The sequence below is a fragment of the Mytilus edulis genome, chromosome 1, assembly GCF_963676685.1.
Source record: "Mytilus edulis chromosome 1, xbMytEdul2.2, whole genome shotgun sequence".
NCBI lineage: Eukaryota > Metazoa > Mollusca > Bivalvia > Mytilida > Mytilidae > Mytilus > Mytilus edulis.
The window spans coordinates 37837003-37851664 of NC_092344.1; the positions used below are offsets into that span (position 1 = coordinate 37837003).

General features: G+C 30.2%; 1 protein-coding gene across 4 annotated transcripts in view; it reads right to left on the bottom strand.

The window, feature by feature from the left end:
* The window catches only part of LOC139512258 (DNA ligase 1-like), a 46135-nt gene that overhangs the window by 30537 nt on the left and 936 nt on the right, over nucleotides 1-14662 (bottom strand). For 2 of the 4 annotated variants that reach the window (XM_071299767.1, XM_071299759.1), the window contains exon 3: nucleotides 9612-9656. In XM_071299767.1, coding sequence (XP_071155868.1) covers nucleotides 9612-9656 — 45 coding nt within the window. Of the gene's footprint in view, nucleotides 1-196; nucleotides 323-4768; nucleotides 4967-9611; nucleotides 9657-14662 lie in introns of those variants that run through there. The other 2 variants (XM_071299774.1, XM_071299789.1) reach the window with 2 other exon arrangements.

A 14662-nucleotide genomic window follows, 5' to 3' on the forward strand; every position in this document is an offset into this window, starting at 1 on the left:
TGCAAACAAAATGAAATTCTACAACTTAGTAGACTTATAAACAAATACAATTTCCCTTGTTTTAGTAAAAATCTTTGCTTGAAGCATGAAGACTGAGAAATCATTAAAATCCTAGAAAACAATTCAGAACTGTGTCAAATTAAAATATAAGAGATGATAGATAGCAACAGCATGGTAAGAATAAAATTACACTTACCATTTTTCTTTTGATTTCAGAAGCTATCACTTGAAAATCCTTCATACTTAATTTCTAATTCAGAAAGAGTGCTCCAAGAATATATCCTCCAACAAAAGTCCTCTAACAAAAGTGTTACATATAGAATGGTACACAACTAACCAATACACTATACATAACCACACCATAAAAATAGACATTCTGTTGACATATACAACACGTAACTATATTTACTATGTGATTGATGGATTGACAGGAACGGTCCCTGTATGTCAAGAAACCTGACAACGGGATCATCACATTTAATAAAAAATAACAAATATTATGATTTGTGTGTTAATATTGCCTTTGGAGAAGTGTATTTCCGCAATTGCTGTCATTAGGAATAAAAGAGCATCTAGCAGATATCAGACATGATAGAGATACAGCTGTGGCAGAACATTTTAACCAAGAGGATCATTGTAAAGAGGACATCACAGTTCAGGTTCTGCAACAGATTTACGATAAATCCGCAAATTACAGGAGATATATTGAGGCACAATGGATGCAAAAATTAAATACAATTAGACCATTTGGAATTAACGTTAAAAAGGAATGACTTTAATTGATCAAAACTTATATAATTTAACTTTCATTCATACAAAAGTATTGTGACGTCATGTTATTATGACGTTAGAGTATTATGACGTCATGATGTTTCCAAGGACATTTATCTATAACATCTTTTCAATGTTTGAAAAAAGAAATGTCAGCCATGTAGTTTAGAGGAATAATAAATAACTGAAGAAGGCCAATGGCCGAAACGTCTGAACAATTGGTTAATTTATACAATTATAAAAGGTATGTTCCCTATTGGAATTTTGAAAACAAGGGTCATTAGGAATGACAACATTTGGAAATTGGAAATCTCTTTTTTTGGAGAAAAGATGGCTTTTGTTTATATTTTATGATACTTTTAATGCTTTTTGTTTTCAAATCTATTTCAATCTTTCTGTATTTAGATAGAAGCAAGAATCAGTTTTTATAATATAGGACACCATGCCATGCTCACGCTGTATTCATATGTTCAGCGAACTTTGAAATTGGTGTCAAAACCTTAATTTGGAATACGATTTAAATTGTCACACCAAATGAAAATGTGTACTAAGTTTCAAATTAATGTGGCCATAACTTCATGGTAAACTATATTTATAACCAAAATCATTAACCTGATATAGGACCGACAGGAATCAAGGAACAGGTGGACACACTGATCAGGAAACATAATGCCCCTACAACCATTGGTGTTAATAAAAATCAATTCAGTTTAATTCATCTACATAGATGTAAAAATGAATTTCTTACACTAAAATACGACTAGATCAACTATATATAGTGTCAATATTTACCACCAAAAATAAGCTAGAGTTTGATATCAGCTTAATATTAGCTGGATAAACAATCTTATAATTTATGAACAGCCAGGAAAAAAAAATGTTTACCTTCCTTTCAAGCCTATTATACAATTTTCTTCAAAATTTTACTGGTTAACCAATTTTTTCAAATAAAAGAATTTTCTTTCATCACTTGTACATCTCCTAAATATTCATTAAATATTTGCCACTGGACATAAAGCAAACAAGAATCAATCCGAAATCTAAATATATTTATTGTTACCCTTCAAATATTCGTTGACAATTATCACAAAATGACCATTAATATTTTGAATAATTAATGCTAATGATTGTCTTTAAATTAAGAATGTTATGACCATTAAATCACCATTAAAATAATGATGGCCATGAAAATCCTATAAATCATACCTGTCTGTCAAAAAAGTTGTTACCTAATTATAAATCTACCTTGCTAATAAAATATTGACAAATTACCAAACACTGGGAAACATTGCACCTGACAGAAGGATGTTTATCTGTTTGTCATCGGAAATGTGACCTTTTATGGTGGTCCTTGATCTCAAAGATAACCGTATATTTTATTTCTCAAGGCATACAGGATGAATGGACTTGGTTATGACCACATAATCTTGATGATTATTGATATAATAGCAGTCTGACCTGCAATAACAAGATTTATTTTAGATAACCAAGATTTTGTCAACAGATGATAGACTTGCCTATAAGGCAATGTAGGTTTGGCACATTCTGAAATGACCTGACATTTCTAACAGAAAAATTCCCTATAAGACCAATAACTTTAGTACATATCAGGACCAAATTGACGATTTATTAGAGTTTTTGTATTTCAGTGTTCTCGCAACAAGTTTAACTCCACATCAACATATTTATTTCTTTGCTATGAAATCTAATGTTCATGTCCTTAAAATTGTATAAAGCATTGTCCAAAAACTCATCTACTGAAAAAATCAATATTCAAATGGTTTGGACTATGCCTTTTCTATATTTACAGATTAATTTATGCTTTTGAGGGTACATGTCCAGAATTTTTTATTCAATTGATTGTCTGTTTGCTAGACTTTTACTGAATAAAACAAAATCATAAATTGATAAAAGTAGGAAATTCAAAGTCATGAAAAAGAAACAAAAATTGTAAAACATGCATGTAAACTGCCCGAGGATAACTCTGTGATGTTTTACAGTCGCAATAGATGAAATCATGATCGGGAAACTAGATTTATCTGGAAGTCCAAATCTTTGTGATGTAACACATTTAGCTTAGGGTCAGTTTGTCAGTACAACTGTAGTAGCCTATTATATCCTTTCAATTTATTTCTGTATCAATTATATTCACAAAGCTAAACAAGCATATTTCAAATTTACAATTATTCAAGTAATTTGAATGTAAACAGCAGAAAATATAAAGATGAAAAAAATTGTCTTTACAAAAGGTTATGTTGTTATGGGGTGTTTTTCATGTAAATCTAGTAAATGCACTTAAAATCAAAATTATTTACATTTTGAATTCTTTAAATTTACCACAAACACCCCCACAATAGCCTTTGACAGAAACAACTACAAAACTTGTTGCTTTAGTAATACTATTGCAAAAACAGTAAATTTTACCATAAATCAAAATATAAAAACATTTATTTGTGCACATTTACAAAAGAAGGTTACAAAATTGTTTGGCAATGACAAATACAGACATTAAACCAAAAAATGTTACATAAATTTAGAATATTTACAATTAGAATTACATATTACAAAATAAAATGATAAATTTTTCAATAGATTATTTGAATGGTAAATTTAAGTAAATATATAAATATAAAACTTTAAATATTATGATTTATTTTGGAGAAAAATGTTGATAGAAAATTCAAATGCAGAAATAAAGAGACTCAATCGCACATCTGCCAAAGTTGCTAGGATAAGGTGATAAATGGGGTTTAAATTTTTAAACCATATATAGTTCTTTTGTATATATATATATATATAGTTTACCACAAATGGTATAATGTGGTGTCCAAAGAAAGTGACACCCTGTCTTCATCACAAAGATAAAATTAATGTAATAGGTATAAATTATGCGTAATAATAGTCTTAAGTCTTAACCTAGGTAAATTTAAAATGACTTTAGAAGTTTAGAGTTACAAAACTTTCATTCAAAATTCAATTTCATGGCCTTCAGAAGAATTAACATGATTATAGGACTCCTTATCAAAGTAAGGATATTTAAAATGAGTAAGAATTGCAATAGCAAATGCATGCTTTTGGTTTATTGTGTAGTTGGGATGCTGTCTATTAATATAAATATAAGAAGATTTGTAATGACTGTCAATGAGACAACTCTCCACAAGAGACCAAATGACACAGAATTTAACAACTATAGGTCACTGTACAGCCTTCAACAATGAACAAAGCCAGTACCGCATAGTCAGCTATAAAAGACTTCCAGTTCTTAAATCATCTCATCTTTTTTTTCCTACCAATAGGTTAAATAAATTCCATTATACTACTGGTGAAAATTCACAATGTGGAACTCAAATAGCTTAATCAGAACATAAGTATACAAAAATCTATATTATATTTGTACATAACAACCTCTGCCAAATTCAAAAAGTCAATAAAATATTTAAGATAAATGGTTCGAAGATTAAAGTGTACTGTGTTGAAAATGCCATTTAATTCTAAAAAAGTTAACTAAAATTAAATCTTTGAGGAGAAACTTTCTTAAAAAGATAAAAGCTTCTTAAATATGGTTTAGTGCTTGAAGTACTAAGCAAATAAAAATGTTGGAAAGACGTAGGCTTGTATTACAAATATAACATGTATAACAAACCTATTCTTTGACCAAACTAGAATATAAATATTCAGTGTCAAGCATTTTTCTTTAAATCAATATTTTTTCAGTAAATCATTTTCAGATTTTACTTTACTTCTTCAACCTTTGCTATGGTGATCAATTTCAAGGTATTTGTCATTAACATATATTCGAACTTAAAAACACAACTATTGCATTAATTCCAACATCCTAAAAACATTGATGGATTGTTATGTTAAAAGCTGTTACTCTTTTACAACAAGGTCTGACATAAATTGGTATAACTAAGTGAACTGTTACGAACATCAGACCAAACGGGAAATGACCAGATTTTGGAATATATAATAAACGGCAGATAGAATAAAAATATACCTTGTAAATCAATGTTCCCGCTCTAGCTGGGGGATATATCTTTGGTTCTCCCCTCCGATTATACAGACTTCTGGATCGTGAGCTAATCATGGCTAAATGTTAACGAATTTTATTTTAAATCCTCAAAATATTTCTGTCTTCAGAAAAAGTCACAATGTCTTTGAATTTTGAAATATCCTTGCTTTCTCTTATTTAAAATTCTTTATTATTAATCTAGTGAATGAATTCTCCCTGGATAAAATTATCTTCCTAGTTTTTGCTTCCACAATGCAAATTTAAAAAAAAAAACAGTTAATCCACAGTATACTCCTTCTTCCTCAGATTTATTATGAATATGATTTTAAATTCAATTACATCTCTAACAGTGTACCGGACAAATTACAATTTAAACTTTATAGTCCAAGATAAACAAAGTATCATAGCCTCTAACTGAACAGGTAAGTCTAAATGACATTCAAATTGCTAGACCGTGAACAGTAACAATAGGTGGGCCCAATTACGTGAGGAGAATTCTTGCAGATTCAAACTCTAGAACTTGTGTTGCTTGACCAACTGTTTGTTTACATGCTGTTTAAATAAGTGAATCAGTATGGTCAAGTCATGATGTCCATTATCATCTTTAAAAGATGAGAGCCTTTATAGAATACAGAAAAATAAACTCTTTTAATGTAGAGTCTTCTTAATTAATTAAAAATAAAATTACCATAAAATGTTATTTAAGATATGCAGGGTTTCACAAAGGAAAGCATTTACATTTTCTTATATACATACATATACATGTTTAACCATATAAGACATGCCCATCATTGCATCTTATGTCAGGAATATATTTTTGATGACACAAATTTTACTATTCATTTTCAATAATTCATTCATAGTATTATGCAATCAAAAGTAAACATATAAAAATGCTTTTGATATATATATATATATATATATATATATATATATATATATATGTAAACATTTATCCTTTTTATACACAGGCTTAAATCTAAATAGGTAAACTAGAAAACAAAACAAAAAGGGCCAGTGTTTTTATAGGTTAGAAATTATTTGAAAATAAATAACTTTCAAAATATTTTACTAAACTATTTTTTCCCCAAGGTTGAATGTACCGATCTGACTTAAAAGTCATTTTCTGTACAGATTGCAATACATGTACATGAATTGCACTAGTTTTTATACTTAATTTCATGACAATAGATAAATCTTACACAGACAGCACATTTTCCAATTTTTTTCTCACATTCTTTATAAACATAATTTTTGCAAGGAAAGCAGTATATTTTCAGTATAAAAAAAACTGACATAAAAGAAGATGATATATTATTATTTTTCAAGATTTTCTATAAAATCTTACACTACAGACAAGAAAACATATTGACAACACAATATTGCATTATCAAGCAAGATAAATGCTTCAAAAGACCTACTATTTATAGACATTCATGACTGCCATACTAACTGGGGGCATGATCTTTTTTCCAATAAGATCCTGAATTCAGACACCATATAAAAACTAAATGCACATAGGTTTTTTTGGAAATCTTATAATGAAAAGTACATTGATCTTTTTCTCATTTTCAATTTTCATTACAATAAAATTGAGAAAGGAAATGGGGAATGTGTCAAAGCGACAACAACCCAACCATAGAGCAGACAACAGCAGGAGGCCACCAATGGGTCTTCAATGTAGCGAGAATTCCCGCATCCGTAATGTCCTTCAGCTGGCCCCTAAAAATATGTATACTAGTACAGTGATAATGGACGTCATAGTCTATATGTTTTTTTCCTACAAGAAAGTATTACATTTTCAGTGTAATACCTCTGATATAAGATTAAAGATGATATATTATCATTAATTATTCATTTGATATATAAGCTAGGTCATCCTGGTATAAATATAAGCTGCTTAAATATGATCCATCAGAATCTATAACACCTAATTTAACATGTCATAAAAACATATGATGGAAAGTCAATTTTTTTTATTATAAAAAACTGACAACCAAAACATACATATAGTAACAATACATAGCCAGATAAAAACTTCAAAAGACAAAATTATTCAACAATTTATAGACAACCAAAACTATAGTGACAATACATATTTGGGTTATCAAACTAGATAAATACTTCAAGACAAAATTATTCAACAATTTATAGTCACTGTCATAGTAACATAGGATTCTGAAATTGAATACCATTATAAAGGGGTAATGACATGACTATATGTATATATAGGTTTAGAACAATTGAATGACCATTCAAATATTCATGTACATGTATGGTTCAATAAAATGATGTTTGGCCATTCACCCAAGTGTCAAATACATTATTCTTTAGGACAGTAACACTGTTTTTCACTAGGTTTTATATACTCAGCTTCTAAAATAGAGTTTCATGTACTCCAAGATGATTTAAAATTTACTTCTTGCATCACAAAATAATGAAAAGTGTTTATATACTCTGAGAATGGCATGCCCTTTTGAGCAGAAAAGTGTTTATATACTCTGAGAATGGCATGCCCTTTTGAGTAGAAATGATTCAAATGGGGTTGTTCATATGGTTATAAATTTCACCAATGTTTGGTCATAGTTTGTTAAGCCAAACCAATCAGCTTAGGGTTTTCAATTTCTTAATTAGTTGTTTTAATTAAGACCAATAGGACCATGGATGAAATTTTCAAGATGAGTAATAATGCCAAATGTCAGAAAAGCAATGTTTTTAAAGTTCACTGAATGTGCAACAAAACATATTGCTTGCTGATTTAGACCATATTAGCAGTGATTCAACATGTATACAGCAACAGTTAATAGTGGGCTTCAATTCCTTCATAAACGCATTGGTGGTCTCCTTGTAGGGTGTTCGCTTCAAATGCTGGAGGTCTTGATCACACCCCTGCAGGTTCAATTGCTTCTCCACTAAGCATGCAGGATTTAGAAGTAAGAGCAGAGTCAGGTCGGCTCTGATTCAAAATATTGTTTCTTAGTAGGGAGAGACATGTCTTCCTGCAAGACTGTCGTAAACTAGCACATTTTTAAATCCAAATCAGCGTTTTGGTCCAGTAGAAAGCAGGGTTTATAAACATATTAAATCTTGTCCTGAATATATTTATTACTTTGCCGCTGGACGTTAAGCAGCCATTCATTATCAAGTCTTGCAAACTTTTCATCTACAACTGATTATATTTTGTAATCAATTATCAAGCAGTATTGCCTCAAGCTACTTATTTTGGATTTAAATCTATTGTCAGAACAATGCTATTACATAACTAGTGCTTTTTTTATTTCTTTTAGTCACCTTATGTTAATTGCTTGATAAATTGTAGATGTGAAATGAGACCATCTACCACATCTGGTCAAATTCTCAAAGCAACATCCTTACAGCACTTTCATGTAAAAGAAATACATCTGTCCAAAGATCCAATTAATTTTTCTCAAAACAGCACCATGACAATGCTTCATGAAATATAAAAAAAAAATCTGAAACAAACACTGTTCCTAATCTCGCAATTAACTAACCATTCAAACATAATTACCGTTTTAAATAAACAAGCTCTTCATTCGAACAGGTACAACAATATAAAATTACAGAACCCATTGAACACAAGGGTGAAACGGGGTTTATCTGAACTTGAATCTACGCACTTGTACCGGATCGCCCTCTACACCTGATTTCAATTATGTTTGAATCTGACCATCGTTATATACCAAAATATGCCTGGACACACACATGAAATTGAATGAAGAAATAAACGAAAAATTAATTCATGAAATACTACAAACTAGAGAAACAACATGTAGCATATACCTAATTTATGTTGTCTTGATGAGTTTAATTTCAGATTCAAGAAAAATGGGGCACACATTCAGAACTATGTAACTAATGCAAGACCAAAACTTATTATATGCTAGTATATTTTCAAATAATTCTGAAAGTGGAAAGGACATTATTATTACCTTGTCAAAATGATGGTTTATTGAGAATACAGATATATATATATACAAAAGTGGAGGAGATTTGGCCTTCCATTGATAAAACTTTACTCAGTACAGTTAAAAAAGTAAAGCCTAAAAACCCTAATCAAGTTGTTTGATTGGTAGATTTTAAGATTCTGAGAATGATAAGCATACTCAAAAGTTTAATGACTAAAGCTCTGACCTTGCAGTTACAAAGATTTTTATTAGATTATCAACAACTCAGAAATTCAATCACTCTTGAAATTAGATTTGATATTTTTAACACAAATTTTGTACTCAAGGTACTGAGTACAGTTTTTTGACCAATGAGATCTCTTGTAAAGATATTTACTATTTGAAGTCCCTCCAACTAATGTCTTGACATCCATGTATCCTGGATGCATCATTCAATGTGTGCACCAATTTAATTGCACTATAGCTAGTGCATGTTATATCTCAAGTTTATCCAAATGTTTTGTACCAGACCTTGAACTCTTTTAATAACAGTTTATGACAAATATATCATGTTGCTCACTTCTAAATATCACTTTAAGAAGATGTAATAAGAAGATACCATATAAAGTCTCCACTTCTGTCTAATGTATCAGTGAAATTAATTGTTGATAAGAATCAGGAAAGGATGAGAAGGTACTCTTTAAAAAGTTGGAAAATGATACCTTTAATAATGTATAGCATGTACAAATATTTAGATCAACTTCATGTACAATATAATATTCTTGTAAAAAATTTACATGCAATATACACAGATGCATTAGAATCTAGTCCTTGCCCTATGTGACTCCAGGCATAATAAGGACTAGGTAGGTAGGTATACACACATGAATGTCTTTGTCTCCACGAGGAGAAACATAACTTACCTTTATATCTTCTGAGATCAACTTTCCTATCTTCCTTTCTTCAAACTGAAATAGGAATACAAGTATATGTAATAATTTTTTTCTCTTTAAACTGAAATAGGAATACAAGTATATGTAATAATTTTCCTTTCTTCAAACTGAAATAGGAATACAAGTATATGTTATAATTTACAAGCATCTACAAAAAGATATTGAATTTGTTTCAAACAGCTGACAGCTGGTGCTTTAAAATATACATGTAGTATTCAATTTATTCAATTTAGAAAGGATTTGGACCCAGGAAGGATTAAACTTGCCCCTAAAATTCATTTACTTGGCCTCTATATCCTTCTGAATAACACTGGCCATACCAATGAACCAAAATGCATTTGTGGTGATTTAAGATGAGATACAATGTGCATAAAGCAGCAACAAATAAATGGGGAATGTGTCCATGGGACACAGATTATGCCCCCACTTGCATATCATATAAAGTTATAAAAGGACATTACTGAAGAACAGCAGAAGTGACGCTACCCAAATTTGTACTTGATTTGTAAAGGGGCATAACTCTAGAACGGTTAATATGACACCACTAAAATACAAACTGGATCTGTGTTTGTGATAATAATCATTGTGTATAAGATTCATAACATTTGATTGAGTCAAACTAAAATTAGAGACCAAAAAATAAAAATTCAGCAGTTTTTCCATCTATCAAAAGCACAACTCTTTAACAGTTAATTTGACGCCACCAAAATTGAAACTTGATCTGAGTTTTGAGGTAATAAGCATTGTGTTTAAGTTTAATAGCGTTTGATTGAGTCAAACTAAAGTTAAAGACCTGTAAATACTTAACCAAAAAAAGGAATATAAGATTTATGTCCATAACTGGCTAACAGTCACTTGTATCTGGTTGACAGTTAAACCTCATGTCATCTTTTAATCCTATATGATATATATTACAGAGATAATACTTACTACACAGCTTCTTTTGCATATGTACTATTTCTGTACTTAAAATCTTTAGTACTGGAAATTTACTTGTAATATTTAGTACTTTTTCTTTACTTTAAAATTATTGTAATATGTAGGTACTTGTATTCTCCAGTACTTGATTTGTACTCAAAATATTGGTACAAAAATGATACCAACAAAGATCACAGTATTCCATGTTTGAACATCATAACTTCATGAGATTTGAAAAAGACAAACGTTCAAAATGCTGAAAATGTAACCGTGCAACCAAAAATCTGAAGTACTTAAATTTCAAGTACAAATCAAGTACTGTAAAATACAGGTACTTAAATATTACAATAATTCGTAAGTAACACAATAGTACTGAATATTAAAAGTAGATTTCCAGTACTACAGATTTGTGGTACATAAATAGTACATAAATAGTACATAAATAGTACCTATAATAATAATAATAATAATAATCTTTATTTCAAGAGGGTATGCTCAATTAGTACAAACACTATTCTCCCTTGAGGCCCTCACACTCCACTCACAATGCAATTCACACAATTTCTTCATAACAAAGATGAAGATAAGAAAACATAAATCAAAATTGATACATAGTCATTTAAATAATTCCTGGATTTTCAAGTAAAAACTTAAAGCAGTTTGTTTTAAAAGTATTTATGTTTGACATATGTCTTAGTGCTTTTGGTAGTTTATTCCATAAAGTTGGGCCAGAATATGAAAAAGATCTTCTATGTGTGTTTGTTCTTGCCTTTGGTATATTAAGTAATTGGGTAGTATTTGATCTATTAAGTTGCATTCCATTTTTATTTGTAACATAGGAGATTTTGTTAAACAAATATTCTGGGACAGATGCATATAAACATCTATGAACATATAAGGCCTATGCAAAAGTAGCTGTGTACAAAGAGCCAAATTATGAATTAATTAAAATCAGCAAATGGGATGTATGACTATGTATAACTATTTATACATACTTCTAATAGACGTAGACGTCCTTGTGTGAAATAAGTATAAAAATTAAAACTTACTTTCAAATGTATGTGGGTTTTTTCTTTTCTTGGGAGAGTTAAAAGATTAAATTGTACAACTTCCTATTCAAGGATGTTTAGTATATAAATAAACTCCCTAAACATATAAATGTTGACGAAACCTCAAATAAATTGGGGGAAACGCAAGTATAATTATATGTAAAGTTCTAAAAAAAAACTTCAAGTTAAAAATTTTGTTTACATAAAGGGCAACTCTAATTCATTATTGTGTAATCTTATTTGGATTGAAGGGCAGGGATTAGAAGAAACTGACATATCTATTATACATAGGTATTTACAAGAGCTTCACAACACTATATCCTGTTTATCATGTTTATATACTGCTGTATCAAGGTTTAATCTAAAAGCTGTTAAAATACCACAGGTACTGCAGACTCCTTCCCCTCTGTTTCACCTGACATTTCCTTGGAGGTTAGTTTATTTCTAACCAACCTTATTACATGATAAACAGAATCAGCCTTTGATCTGTATTTACGACAAAGCCATAGTTCATGTTTTTCCTAAATGGTAATTCAATAATTTGACTCTTAAACCTAAAACAAATTTTCCAGGGCTGACTTTAAGAATTTGAGTTGTGCTGATGAAAATTTCGTAGCTTGAAACATAAATTTGTTTAAAGATGTTCCGTTAAAACTTGCTTTTGTTTAAGTAATGTTCAACTGTACCATAAGCAAATAAATCACTGATTTGATCTTAAGCATGTTCAATCTCACAAAAAGTCAGAAAAATAAACAACTTTTCTTGAACTTTCAAAGTTTGGATTAAAAAAAGTTGCTTTTAGTATTTGCAAATCAGCAGAATATCTTAAGCAACTTAAAACATGACAAATACAAATGTATATCACGTTAAACATTCTTATCAAATGTGAGGTTGATGTATTTAGTGTTTAGGTCAGGATACTTTTACAATTTAAATTACAAAATATAGGAACAAAATAATCTGCAAACATTTCAGCTTAACATCATCTTACATGTATATGCTTACTTTCCAGGTGTTAAAATATTAAAAGGCTATCATTTCAACTTGGAATTATTTTTAATTATGAAATTTGCTTTTGTCTTGTACATGTCATATATATATATGCAACTCAATTTACATACATGTACATGAAGTTGAAACTTTGGTTTTACATTCCTAGCATGCAGTGGTTATGAAAACTTAATAGTGGCTTTAGACATTTGCAAAATTTCTTAATATATTTCACCTAAAGTGACAAATATTTGTGGGGCTGACATTGACCTCATTTTCATGGTATGCGAATTCAGATATAGCAACGTTAACAGAATCATGCCCATTCCTCAACTTTAAATGATAGGTCAACAATATTTCATCAATCTCCATCATTTAGTGGTGACATGCTTGCCACTACTTAGGAGCTTGTGAGTTTGATCTCTGATGAGAAAGTGGCATAATTACACAAATGTATGGAGTAAGAGCAAAACTTGACCAGCTTAAGCTTGAAGTTTGAAAAAAGCATGGTACAAAAAATGTATATATATTCACATCTTATTGACATGTTATTGTCCTAATCATACATGTTGTATTAGCTGCTGGACTGTGAGCATTTAAGCAGCTATAAGCTGCTACATGTGTATGTATCAAGCAACAATATTTGCTAGAAGTTTGAATGCAAGATGTATTAATGGACCAAGCAACACCATCATGATTGGAAGAGACAACCTGTAAATTAAACCTGACAGATGGATCATGAAAATGACAATTTCATTTACCCATATTTTTTTTGGGGAGTTAAAGTAAAGGGACCTTTTAGATAAGATCTGGAATACAATACATGTAAAGTTTAAAATTGAGAAAGGAAATGGGGAATGTGTCAAAGCGACAACAACCCAACCATAGAGCAGACAACAGCCGAAGTCTGCCTTAGTCTGCCCATTTAGTATGTTCCCTAGCAAAAAAAAAAAGTTATTTATTTGATAGATTTTACATGCCGTCCATTTTCTTGATACTTATACATTGTACATGTAGAAAAAAATCCTACTGTATTTCTAACAGGTAAAGATATCTTTTCAACTAGACAAAACATGCTGACAACAGAAGGGTGTGGTTTCTTTAAAAGACAACTTTAACAAGGACTTTAATCTCTAATTTATCATCTTTAAGGTAAAAACAAAATGTCATAAATCAGTCAAAGTACAAGATTTTGGTGCTTAATGTTGATGTAAGACCTATTTAACATTTCCTGTCATCTCAGGCAATCTGTCAGTCAAAATATTAGATACTAATTTTACCACAAAAACACTAAATTTATACATTGCACATTTCAATGCCAAGCTGAATTGGAGTACACCTGTTACCATCATTGCATCAAAAAGACAGTTAATAACAAAAGTACAAATATCTTCATGTTTCTCAATCTACACACAGCACATTTGAATACATTTACATTATCAATCAATAAAAGTTATCTTTAATAAGAAAATAATAAGCGTTTTTTAAACACAAATGTCTTTTTAAAGATTTTTTATGGTTAAGAATTGTTATTGTTACAATTCTTTTTATTTTCAGCAAGATAATGAACAATTTGAAGCAGGCGCATTAGCTGTCATATTCATGTTCATGAATTTTACTCAATTTCTCAATTTGATTTATATCCAAATTACAAAAAGTCCAACAATTTATGATGTGAATTTTAGTCTGGACGCCATCGATCTAATAAACCATTGAGGTTACCTCCAAAGACTGCCAATGGTCATATAACCTGATATAAACATATACATGTATGTAAGAGGAGTGGATAAGGCATCTGCGCGATGCTTGGTGGTGTTGCCGTAGAAGTGAGAAGTGGAAAGCACAGGTTCCATTCGGTCGGGGAGGAAGTAAATAGGGGGTAGGAGGGGTCCTGATCTCGAAATTCCGAATTTAAATATATTTAAATCCCGACATCCCAAAATTCGTAAAAAGAATTCAAAGATCTCAACAGGGTCAATCCTGAAATCCAGAGCTTAAAAACACCTGATCCCGCCCGAGTCCCGATAAAGGTCCTATCCCCTCCAGTAAAGAATTGTTAGGTTG